Source organism: Phytophthora cinnamomi (assembly GCF_018691715.1).
Source record: "Phytophthora cinnamomi strain GKB4 chromosome Unknown Contig114, whole genome shotgun sequence".
In the NCBI taxonomy this organism is placed as follows: Eukaryota; Oomycota; class Peronosporomycetes; order Peronosporales; family Peronosporaceae; genus Phytophthora; species Phytophthora cinnamomi.
Genome location: NW_027151047.1, coordinates 519843 through 531938, shown reverse-complemented (window position 1 = coordinate 531938; position 12096 = coordinate 519843). Strand labels below are relative to the sequence as shown.

The window sequence follows — 12096 nt, the reverse complement described above, 5'->3', positions numbered from 1 at the left end:
ACTCGGAAGTGACGGACGCGGAGAAGCTGTCCACCAGGTTCATAGTGAGGTTCGTGCTCTAGACTCCTAGGTAATGAACGAGCTGGCGACGGCAAGCCGCCAGCACCTCAATGCACATCGGTTTACAACATTCATCCTTCCTCACACCCCGTCCTCTGCTCTACAAAATACCTGTGCGTACGCACAATGAGCATGTTTTCTTGGGCGTAGGGTAGACCATAGCGAATCGTGAAATGGCGGGTAGTGTTTCATTTCATCACGCCAGTACAGTTTTTTACCGACCCCTAGCATTGTTTAGCAAATTAAATAAGAATGTGGTCCACAACACAGGTTATTGTCGATAATCAGTGATTATTATAATCACGCTCTCTATTCCGATGATCGCGTAGTTCAGCAGCGTCGCCACCATATTTCCTCGTCCGCGGTAGATAGTAGAATGCGATGACAACTCAAGGAGTTGATGCATGGACAACGATGCGGCGAGAAATGGAGCCATCTCCGTCTATGAATCCGCCATTCGGGCGGTATTCGTCCACACACGATACAACCTGGACAGTTCTCTTTTTAGCCGTGCTTCAACGAGTCAAGATCGTACAAGCGAGCCAAACACGCTAGTGGCGAAAATTTAGACTAGGGAAATATTATAACTGCACTTTGGGCGAGCTACTGCACCGAGCAAGACGCGTTTCGCCAGTCGAGTGCGGATGAGAATTGACAGCCCCCGAAGGATCGCAGGTGCATTTACAAATATACTTGAAAGCCCGTGCTCCTTCCACAAAACACCCTCGGATGGCAGGCTGGCGTGGTTGCGGTGGTGGCTGAGCTTTGTGCCCGCAAAGACGATTCTTGTGGCGTTGACAGGGCTAGTGTGGGGCCCATAAGAATGTGCCAGCCGCGCTATTTCAAGAGTCCCTCCATATTTACACACACACGCATGCATCCGTGATAACTTCACGACGCCACCTTCGTCCTCCTCTCGCTCCGTCGGAGACCGCCGGTATCAATCCAGCCGAGTTCATGTTGACGTGCTTGAAGTTGCTGCGTTTCACCTGATCGTGCGGGCTCGCACCTAGCACAGACGCACCTCATTGATCGCCCGCACTCACATACAATCCTCCTTGTTCACACTCACAATCATTCAGTTCCACTCCCCCGCCTTCTCTCATTGGGTAACGACATCTCCTCCCCCTCTGATTGGCTTAAATTCCTCCCCGTGAATGCATCGGTTTTCTTCAACGCCTTGCTGCATTCGCCCAAGAGCTGAGCCCTCCGCCTTCCGCCTGCCCGCCATGCTCCGCCGCCTCCGCCCCGACGCCCGCGCGCTCGCCTGCGCGTCGCACCTGCTGCAGATCGCGCGCGTGCCGACGGCGCCCCACGCGCGCTTCTTCTCCTTGCTCCCTTCCTCACGCGCGCCGCGGCCTCCGCCGATTCCCCGCGGCCTGCGCGCGGCGGGGCTCATCACGGGCCCGCCGCACTCCAAGAAGCCCGCGGGCGACGCGCTCAGCTGCCCGCAGTGCGGCGCGGCGCTGGTGCTGGCCGAGATGCTGGCGCCCAAGGCGCCCGACGCCCAGAGCGCCGCGCCGCCGCCCGCCGAGTTCAAGAAGGGCGACGTGGTCAAGTGCGCCGCCTGCAACCTGCACTTCGCGCTCAAGGCGCAGCCGGCGGCGCCCGCGCAGCCCAGCCCGGCCTTCCGCAACGCCGCGGCGGCCGCGGCGCTCAGCTCGCTCAGCTCGTCGCTGGCGCCGGGCGCGCGCGGCTCGCCCCCGTACAGCGGCGGCTTCCCGTCGCCCACGCGCGCCGCGCGCATGACGGCGGACGGCGAGTACGAGAAGCTGGCCAACGAGGCGCTCTTCGGGGCCGACGCCGCCGTCTCCAAGCCGCGCGTGCTCACGCCGCGCGAGATCTACGACGGGCTCAACGAGTACGTCATCGGCCAGGACAAGGTCAAGAAGACGCTGGCCGTGGGCGTGCACAACCACTACAAGCGCCTGCACGCGCTCGAGCTGCTGCAGGCGCGCAAGGACGCCGAGGCCGCCTGCGCCAAGCAGCAGCAGCACGCGCGCGCCGGCGGCGTCACGCGCCAGCACGTGGACCTGGACGACTCGCGGCTGTCCAGCATCGGCCGCCGGCTGCTGCTGGAGGAGATCTACCCGGGCGCGGAGAAGAAGGAGGCGGCGCTGGAGCAGGACGCCAAGCAGCACGCGGCCGAAGACTCCAGTGAAGCCCCCGAGGCCGCGCCGGCCGCACCCACGCATCCTCACGCCCACGCCACCAGGCTGCAGCACCACTCGCTGGGCGACAAGCTGCAGTACCTCGAGGGCGTGGAGCTGGACAAGACCAACGTCATGCTGGTGGGCCCCACCGGCTCGGGCAAGACGCTGCTGGCCAAGACGCTCGCGAGGCTGGCCAAAGTGCCCATTGTCATCGCAGACGCGACGTGCCTGACCCAGGCCGGGTACGTGGGCGAGGACGTGGAGTCGGTGCTGTTCAAACTGTACCAGGCGGCCAACTACAACCTGGAGGCCACGCAGCGCGGCATTGTGTACATTGACGAGATCGACAAGATCACGCGCAAGAGCGAGAACGTGAGCATCACGCGCGACGTGTCGGGCGAGGGGGTCCAGCAGGCGCTGCTGAAGATCCTGGAGGGGAGCATGGTGAACGTACCCGAAAAGGGCGGGCGCAAGAACCCGCGCGGCGAGTACATCACCATCGACACGACCAACATCCTGTTCATCTGTGGCGGCGCGTTTGCCGGACTGGAGAAACAGGTCACGCGCCGCACGTCTCGGTCGTCGATCGGATTCGGCGCGCAGATGCCCAACATGCGGCTCAAGGACAGCGACCAGATCGGCCAGCTACTTTCCCAGGCGGAACCGGAAGATCTCGTATCTTACGGTCTCATCCCCGAGTTCATCGGTCGTTTCCCGATGCTTGTCAGTACCACGGGTCTATCAAAGGATGAACTAGTGCAGGTTCTTACCGAACCCAAGAACAGCCTTGTCCGGCAGTACAAGGCGCTGTTCGCGCTGAGCGACGTGGAGTTCCACGCGACTGAAGGCGCGCTGGAAGCCGTGGCCGAGTCGGCGCTGAGCAAGAACACAGGCGCTCGCGGCCTGCGTTCCATTTTTGAGCGCGCGCTCATGGAGACCATGTTCGATTTGCCCGACATGAACGACGTGCGTGCCGTGTACGTGGATGAAGAAGCCATCCTCGGTCGCAAGCGGCCTGTGCTCATTCGAGGCGACATGACTCTTGACGAGTACCTGAAAAACCTCGAGGATGACAGCGATAAGCGGGAAGAGGCTGTCTAATCAGCTTCCAAATTCAGGAGCACCCGACCTCATCATTCCCTTGCACCGCGCACAGAGCTGACTGAAGGCGTCAAACCGGGATGCAAGGCAGCGGTGGTCACTCCGTCTGTGTTTTATGAAAAAGGTATTTTATCACGAACTCAAAAGCATATCGACCGAGCCCGAGAAACAACAGAAGCGAGAAAAACGAAACAAACAATATATTGAATCGCGAATGCGAACTACCTTTAGCTGGCTCCAACAGTTCCAACTAGGAGTGTCAAGAACACAGGTCAGTGGTGGAACATCAAGGTACGCGTCTCACTGCTGTGATCGTGCTCGGGGCTAAATGTGGGTGCTCAGAAATACTTCTTGCTGCATCGCATGCTGCAGTTGGCGCTGCGAGGGGAGGAAAATGAAACCACATCCGAGACTTTCGGCATATAAGCTCTCACGGCCACACTTGCTCGAGGAAACACTCTCGCGACTGTGAAGAATGGTTGTTGGATCGATGCCGCCGCCGACGGCGCCTGAAGACAAGGATGAACTTCGAATCGAAGCGCGGCGCCAGCGAGAGATTGAGCGCACCAAGAAGCTCGGACCTGGTCGTCTTCGAAACATTGGGGTGCGTTCTTTTTGTTTGTCGTCTGAATTTGAGAGTTTGGCGGTAGCTCACCACATTTTGCATTTTAACTAGGCGGACATTGCAGGGGTGAAGAACCAAGTGGAAGAACATCAGCGTCAGGACGCAGCAGATCGCGAAGCCAAGCGCGCGAGCGAGGAAGAAGATGCTGCGATTCGGCGCTACTTGCTTCAGGTTGAGTCAGAAGATGCACTCGCAAAGCGCCGTGAACTTCTTACGCTACGCAACGACTGGGACCAGCAGTCTGTCGAAATGCAGCAAGGTCGCGCACGATATGCCGCGTTTCGCGCCTTGGGCATTGACCCTGATAGTTGTGCCCCAGGAGCTGCGCAGAAGTTTGAAGGCGAGGATGCTGCACGATTGGAGCGTATACGGTTGCAGGCGATGCAAATGAAGCAGTGGTCGATCCAAAAGATGGCTGAAGAGGCCCAGCGCAACGCTAACGAGAGTGAAACACTGGCCGCATACATGGCGCAACTTTTTGAGATCGAAAGGCTGATGGAGGAGTTGCACCAGGGAAACGAGCGTGAACGAGCAGCGGCAGCAGCGGAGATTAGTCGATTCAACCAGCGTCTCTCAGCTCAACAACAGCAGAACGAGAGTGATCGTCGTCGGCACGAACAGGAAGAGAATGCTCGCGAGATCCAGCTCACACTGCAGAGCAACCTCGTGAGCGAGAATCCGCTGCAAGCTGCGCTTCCCGGAATGCCGTTCGACCATCGGGTACGCGTAGACCACTGGAAAGGGTTCTCGGGAGAGCAAACCAAATACTACCTCCGTCGAAATGACGAGATCCTGGACGAAAAGGCTCAGCGCAGACAACAAGAGCGTGAGCAAGCAGAGGAGGATGCCAGGAACCAACGGGAGCTTCAGCGCACACTAGCGCACGAGGAGTATCTTGCTCAACAACGGCGGACGCAAATGGAAATGGATGTGCGCGCCGCTCGTGCGCAACAGGCCCAGCAAGCAGCAGACCGTGAGAAAGCAAATGCAGACCGAGCACGCGGCAAGATCGAGCCCGGTTTCTTCCAGAACTTTGGCCGATCTTATCGTTGAGGATCTGTCCTAGTCAGAGCCGACAACAGTCTATTGATTCATGAAGCACATAGCTAAAGCAAAGAAGTTAGTGTATGAACTTTGCAAAAAGATACTTCGAAGTACGTTGGGGTTTCTTGCTTCGTAGTTTTACATTGATCATGGACAGAGCGTGATCGTCTTGGCGAGAAGCCGATGCAGTAACGCCGTGGCGTCTTCTAGCTCCTTGCCGGACAATATGTTTGCCGCAGCCTCATCGCTTTCTATTGACGAGAGCGATGACTCGATCTCTCGGCACAAGGAGACGAAGTGAGTGAGCTTGTGGCGCTTCTGGGGCAAGCTTTCCGAGTCATCAGCAGATCGCTTATTTGATGCTGTAGAAGCGTCGTCACTGCTTTCCTTAACTTCCGCGTACAAACCAGCAGGCTCGTCGGGGAATCGATCCCTGAAGACGCCGTAACCAGTATCTTGGGTCCGTTGGAGGGCTTGGAATGTGCTCGCTTGAGCTGTTTCCAGTGCGGTGGCGACTTCTTCTGGGGCTAGCTTACGCATCAACGCAGTCTCCCTGAAGGGCTGTTTGAGATCTCCCGTCAGTAGGGATTTCAGCGGTGCACCTGGTAGAGCAGCAATGTTTGAGTGAGCAAGCAGCTCGTACAGCGCATCCAGGCATACGGAGAGGAGCAGGATCATCCGCGACTTCTGATGGTTTGAGTTGCGAGTTGCAGCAAAAAGGTTTTGGAAAAGAGTGAGGAGCAGTTGCCACACCACAGCCATATCGCTTTCAGCAACTTGTACGTCAAACAAAGCTGCTTCCACGAACCGAGCCGTGATAATGAGAATATCATCCATACTACCGGGCTGTGTCGCGTTATCCAGAATTGCGAGGAGGTCCTTCATCACTTGCACGCATTGATTGTTCTTGTTAGACTTGAGCACTGGCCCAAGTTTCGACAAAAGGTACAGGGATGTTTCAACAGCTCGTTCAATGCATCGAGACCCAGCCTGTTCCAGCTTCATACTGCTGCTGGTGCGTTTTCTTCCAGGTTGTCGGACGTTGCCACCCGATTGAGAACCTCCGCCTTGTTTGCTCTGTGCTGCAAGCTGTGATAATGCCTCAGTGGACACCCGAACCAAAATTATAGAAAGCTCTGCAATATCGTCCTGACGTGGTTCGTTGTCGTCAAAGACGCCTCTCAATACTAAAAGACACATATCAAGCACGCGCAACATGCCCAGGATGTTTTCGCGCTTAGTAGCAGGGGCCTTTCTCTCGGCTGTCAAAAGCTCGAGAACCGTACCGCAGCACTCGAAGCACATAGGGAGATATTTGGCAATCCACTCGTCCTTCATGGGTCCGTCGTACTCTTTCAGGAAACGAACCTCGGCCAATTTTTCAAGCAAATGAAACTGTGATGCCACACGCAAATTAAACTGATGACCGGGACCTTCACTGCTGATCATGTCGATGACGGCAGTCACTTGGGCCATGCACACATCCTTCAGTGCACCGGGCATATCTGCATACACGAAAGCAATCAACTGCAGAATATCGTGATTAACTCCTCTCGACAGCACCATAGCCTTGTCAGAATCGTCCTCCCACTGCGTGATATCGATAAGCATTTGAAGAGCCTGCACGGCAAGTGCTTCGTCCCAACAAAAACACAAGAGCTCCCGCCAGATTTCCCAACACAATGTACGCTGCATCCAGTCGGGATATAATGTTTGTTTCAAAAGCGCAAGCTGAATCTCCACAACACTTTCAAAGCTGAAAAGGTATCCAATAATCACATCTGTAAACAGCTCCGTGGCTTCGAGAGAACGGGAAACTGAGTCACTAAGCGCGCATTCGCGATAACGTGCAAATAGCTGGGAAACCTCAAAAGCTCTGTTTCGATCATCGTACGGTACATCGGCGTCGGCATTGATCAACGAGCCTTTCCTGGTCACCGCTGTAAACGTTGTAAGCATCAGCAGATGACCCCATCGAATCGAGTTCTCAGCGTCGACGCTGATGATATCTGACGGCTGCCGCTGTCCTACCGCTCGAACCATGTCACCTGTTGGGTACCATAGTAAAGTGCGAATAGCCTCCATTCCTTGGTCGGTTAGAGCGCCATCCGCACTACCGACCAAATTCTCTGTGACCTTCAATGCCTGATCAAGCATAACACGGAGCTCTTGCCCCGATTTCGATGTCGCTGGCACCTGGTTGTGTCGGACGGCGTAAACTAAACTGGAAGCCACATTCACGACCGCCAGGATGCAATTTTCTAACTCACACTCCAAACTGCTCGCGAACGCAGCCGTCAACCGCTGAAAGGCTCTCCAGTACAATTTTACATACTTCAACACGCCCAGATCAGGTACTCCATCAGTTTGCGATTCTAAAGCGCGCAGCAGGTGGCCAATACTCCGCTCTACGGATGCCACCACCGCAGCCAACAGATCCTCCACAGTAAAACTGTCTGAATCTCGCTCCGCAGCATTGGCTGCGTCTGTATTTCCCCCTGTCTCGTCAAAACTTAGAGCACCTGCCAGCGCTGGGCCGTACGCCGTCGCCAACTTTGCCAAGTTCTATACCGCCACGCACACATCACGCCCCAACTCATTAGCCGTTGTTAGACCCAGAGCAAGTATCAAGCCCAACCTTCCAGACAAACGTCGCAGTCTTCAAGTCCGGCGTGGCCCCGTCACCTCCCTCGATCTTGTTGCGTAGCTGCAACAGCAACATCACCAGCTGCATTAAGAAGCCCCTCCTCCCCCCAGGATGCCCCTCTACCTCCAGAGCCCCTTGGGTCTCCATTAAGGCTGCGTTCTTGTGCACCACAGCCAGCACTTGGTCTCCCCACTTGAGCCATCTTCGAGTGTCTCCACCGTCGCCCAGACGGCGCGTAGCAACCTGGAAATATTGATGCAATATCTCCAGAATGTCGGGATTCACCTCCACTGACTCCTGCGCTGCCCAGGCGAGCAGCGCGTCCAGCAGCTCCAGATGTACATCGCATCCCGACGTATCTCCGCTTATTTCCGAAATTAACGTCCGCGTCGCGGCGGTCCACCGCTCCGCCACCGCCGTCAGGAACGCCACCACGTCGCCCACCGCTGCTTGACGGTCTTGGGAACTTGCTAGATCTGGTAGAGCGACGCGTAGCTCCGCCGCGACGGCGGCAGCGTCGCTGCAGGACGCTAGTCGGCGCGTCACTTCCGTCATTTTTGGAATACCGAAAAATGACAATAAGGGATAAGCTGGACAAGATGGCTACACTTGCTGTTCAGAAGCAAATACATGTGTTGACCGGTGCGGTCACCCTCAGTCACCAAGGATTTTTTAATGCACTTCGAAGTAATCAGTTTTGACGGCTCACGGGGTAAGCCATTCAGGAAGTAATTTTTCATACTTCATGTGGACACCGCCGTGTCTGGACTACACTACATAACACCAGGTGGCTCTGGCAACTTGCTTGATAATCAACGCTGGGCACATACGCCTCAGAGACACGACCCTTTTGCCGTTCGCCACGTTGACTGCGCTGACGCGGACACACACCCCTCCGCGTTGGCCATGTGGCGGGCGCGGTGTCTGCGACTTCAATACGACATCGCGAGAAAATGACAAGCGTTATACATGTACATAGAGAGATGTATCACACGTACACTTTACCAAATGATGTCTCGGCCCGGCGATCGAGGTGGTAATCAACAGAGCAAACGATGGTAAATACTCAGGCACGCAGCGGCTGTGAGTGCCCACCGATACCAACAGGTTTGCGTTGAGTGCGTTACAGCATAGTCTGAGGGTCAACTAGATAGAGAGGAGCGTAGAAGAAGCATAGCCCCCGTTGTCCGACTCGGACTCCGAGTGCTGCCGCTGGCAGTTGCCGCAGTGGAGCGCGAAATGTGACGAGCGCGAGGCGTTTCTATTTGAGAAACGTCCAAATAGAAACGTTCTATTTCTATCGCTACCCACTTCAACATCGAGACACTTTCGGTGGTAGACGATTCAAAGGTCTTTGGCCCGATCCAGCCGTGAGGCCCATGCTGGGGCTACTACTGTACGACGTTCATTAGACCGCGCATCAAAGGACGCAACGGACCTGCGGTGCATCGCGCAAAACAACGCTGCTCGGGGGCACTGACGAAAGACTGGTACTTTTGAACAACTAGGGTTTGAATTCGAGCACTACACACAAAAATACTGACGCCTTCGTGGGTCATCAGTGCAAAGCAAATGTCTCGGCGTTCATCCGAGTGGCGCTTTCTTGGTCCACTAAGAGACCCAGCGTTCAATCCACCACAGTCACTGGCTACCCCCAAGCGGTCCACTTACGCGCGTAAACGACGGTAGCCACTGATCGCTCCGCTCGACTGGGCTACACCCACCTTATCAGCGCTCACCCCTTCGCTTCCTTTCACACCAGCACTAAGGCCAGCTCCGGCATTGAGACCCGCACCCGCAGTAAGACCCGCGCCGGCGTTGAGTTCACCGTGAGCGTTGAGGCCAGCTCCGGCATTGAGTCCTGCACGAGCGTTGAGACCGGCCCCGGCGTTGAATCCTGCGCCAGCGTTCAAGCCTGCGCCCGCTTGAAGACCCGCGCCGGCGTTGAGTTCTCCATGAGCGTTGAGGCCGGCTCCAGCTTGGAGACCCGCGCCGGCTTTCAAGCCTGCGCCGGCATTGAGACCGGCACCCGCAGTAAGACCGGCTCCGGCTTGGAGGCCGGCTCCGGCGTTGAATCCTGCGCCAGCGTTCAAGCCTGCGCCTGCTTGAAGACCCGCGCCGGCGTTGAGTTCTCCATGAGCGTTGAGGCCGGCTCCAGCTTGGAGACCCGCGCCGGCTTTCAAGCCTGCGCCGGCATTGAGACCGGCACCCGCAGTAAGACCGGCTCCGGCTTGGAGGCCGGCCCCGGCGTTGAATCCTGCGCCAGCGTTCAAGCCTGCGCCTGCTTGAAGACCCGCGCCGGCGTTGAGTTCTCCATGAGCGTTGAGGCCGGCTCCAGCTTGGAGACCCGCGCCGGCTTTCAAGCCTGCGCCGGCATTGAGACCGGCACCTGCAGTAAGACCCGCGCCGGCATTGAGACCGGCTCCGGCGTTGAATCCTGCGCCAGCGTTCAAGCCTGCGCCCGCTTGAAGACCCGCGCCGGCGTTGAGTTCTCCATGAGCGTTGAGGCCGGCTCCAGCTTGGAGACCCGCGCCGGCTTTCAAGCCTGCGCCGGCATTGAGACCGGCACCTGCAGTAAGACCGGCGCTGGCATTGAGACCGGCTCCGGCTTGGAGACCCGCGTTGGCGTAATTGCTGTTGTCGGTGTTGAAGTCGCGGTTACCTTGGTAGTCGGCGCCGAATGTCTGTGCCACTTCACTCGTGGCTTCCACTGCGCTGCTTGAGAACGCCACTGCTGCGACACATAACGCGCAGATAGTCTTGCTGATCATGATGTTGCTTCGTGCGGCTGGTTGGATCTGGTTGTCTGCCACTGCGGTTGATCTTCCGCTTGGTCAGGATGTCCAAAATTGAGGAATGAGAGCACTGTTGCTTTGCGTTGCTTTGCTGCGTTACGCTTCGCTCCACTAGGCCTACCGTGAAAGCGTGTGGGAGGTCATTTCATGCAGTGTAGGCTCTTCCGCAGAACAACCGCTCTACTGCAGTCACCTATCGGGGAGGTTGACGGACCTGCTACCGCGCGATCGCTAGAGTACACGCTGGGGTGGCAATCAGCAGTAAAGTGACTGTCGGGTGACAGGGTGGTCATCGCAACGGACACGCATGCCCGCTCACAGCTGCTCGGCATCTTGCCCTGCACTGCATAACACCAGGTGGCTCTGGCAACTTGCTTGATAATCAACGCTGGGCACATACGCCTCAGAGACACGACCCTTTTGCCGTTCGCCACGTTGACTGCGCTGACACGGACACACACCCCTCCGCGTTGGCCATGTGGCGGGCGCGGTGTCTGCGACTTCAATACGACATCGCGAGAAAATGACAAGCGTTATACATGTACATAGAGAGATGTATCACGCGTACACTTTACCAAATGATGTCTCGGCCCGGCGATCGAGGTGGTAATCAACAGAGCAAACGATGGTAAATACTCAGGCACGCAGCGGCTGTGAGTGCCCACCGATACCAACAGGTTTGCGTTGAGTGCGTTACAGCATAGTCTGAGGGTCGTCGACCACCGAAAGTGTCACGATGTTGAAGTGGGTAGCGATAGAAATAGAACGTTTCTATTTGGACGTTTCTCAAATAGAAACGCCTCGCGCTCGTCACATTTCGCGCTCCACTGCGGCAACTGCCAGCGGCAGCACTCGGAGTCCGAGTCGGACAACGGGGGCTATGCTTCTTCTACGCTCCTCTCTATCTAGTTGACCCTCAGACTATGCTGTAACGCACTCAACGCAAACCTGTTGGTATCGGTGGGCACTCACAGCCGCTGCGTGCCTGAGTATTTACCATCGTTTGCTCTGTTGATTACCACCTCGATCGCCGGGCCGAGACATCATTTGGTAAGGTGTACGCGTGATACATCTCTCTATGTACATGTATAACGCTTGTCATTTTCTCGCGATGTCGTATTGAAGTCGCAGACACCACGCCCGCCACATGGCCAACGCGGAGGGGTGTGTCTCCGTGTCAGCGCAGTCAACGTGGCGAACGGCAAAAGGGTCGTGTCTCTGAGGCGTATGTACCCAGCGTTGATATCAAGCAAGTTGCCAGAGCCACCTGGTGTTATGCAGTGCAGTGCAAGATGCCGAGCAGCTGTGAGTGGGCATGCGTGTCCGTTGCGATGACCACCCTGTCACCCGACAGTCACTTTACTGCTGATTGCCACCCCAGCGTGTACTCTAGCGATTGCGCGGCAGCAGGTCCGTCAACCTCCCCGATAGGTGACTGCAGTAGAGCGGTTGTTCTGCGGAAGAGCCTACACTGCGTGAAATGGCCTCCCACACGCTTTCACGGTAGGCCTAGTGGAGCGAAGCGTAGCGCAGCAAAGCAACGCAAAGCAACAGTGCTCTCATTCCTCAATTTTGGACATCCTGACCAAGCGGAAGATCAACCGCAGTGGCAGACAACCAGATCCAACCAGCCGCACGAAGCAACATCATGATCAGCAAGACTATCTGCGC

General features: G+C 56.7%; 5 protein-coding genes across 5 annotated transcripts; 3 read left to right on the top strand and 2 right to left on the bottom strand.

Moving 5' to 3' along the window:
• Positions 1–1289: 1289 nt before the first annotated feature.
• On the top strand, positions 1290–3314 carry IUM83_11502 (ATP-dependent Clp protease, ATP-binding subunit ClpX; the record flags this gene model as incomplete). The annotated part of the gene is made up of 2 exons (XM_067936066.1): positions 1290–2936; positions 3012–3314. 2 exons carry the CDS (start codon positions 1290–1292, stop codon positions 3312–3314), a joined length of 1950 nt encoding a protein of 649 aa, XP_067781745.1.
• A 475-nt stretch (positions 3315–3789) lies between these two features.
• IUM83_11501 (RIB43a flagellar protofilament ribbon protein) lies at positions 3790–4992 on the top strand (the record flags this gene model as incomplete). Its single annotated transcript, XM_067936065.1, has 2 exons — positions 3790–3918; positions 3991–4992. The coding sequence occupies 2 exons, from the start codon at positions 3790–3792 to the stop codon at positions 4990–4992; spliced, it is 1131 nt and encodes a 376-aa protein (XP_067781812.1).
• A 2590-nt stretch (positions 4993–7582) lies between these two features.
• On the bottom strand, positions 7583–8185 carry IUM83_11500 (uncharacterized protein; the record flags this gene model as incomplete). Its single annotated transcript, XM_067936064.1, has 2 exons — positions 7583–7690; positions 7754–8185. The coding sequence occupies 2 exons, from the start codon at positions 8183–8185 to the stop codon at positions 7583–7585; spliced, it is 540 nt and encodes a 179-aa protein (XP_067781744.1).
• An 824-nt stretch (positions 8186–9009) lies between these two features.
• On the top strand, positions 9010–10353 carry IUM83_11499 (fibroin heavy chain; the record flags this gene model as incomplete). The annotated part of the gene is made up of 2 exons (XM_067936063.1): positions 9010–9026; positions 9393–10353. 2 exons carry the CDS (start codon positions 9010–9012, stop codon positions 10351–10353), a joined length of 978 nt encoding a protein of 325 aa, XP_067781805.1.
• IUM83_11498 (fibroin heavy chain) lies at positions 9298–10401 on the bottom strand (the record flags this gene model as incomplete). The annotated part of the gene is made up of 2 exons (XM_067936062.1): positions 9298–9815; positions 9906–10401. The coding sequence occupies 2 exons, from the start codon at positions 10399–10401 to the stop codon at positions 9298–9300; spliced, it is 1014 nt and encodes a 337-aa protein (XP_067781724.1).
• Between the last annotated feature and the right edge of the window lie 1695 nt (positions 10402–12096).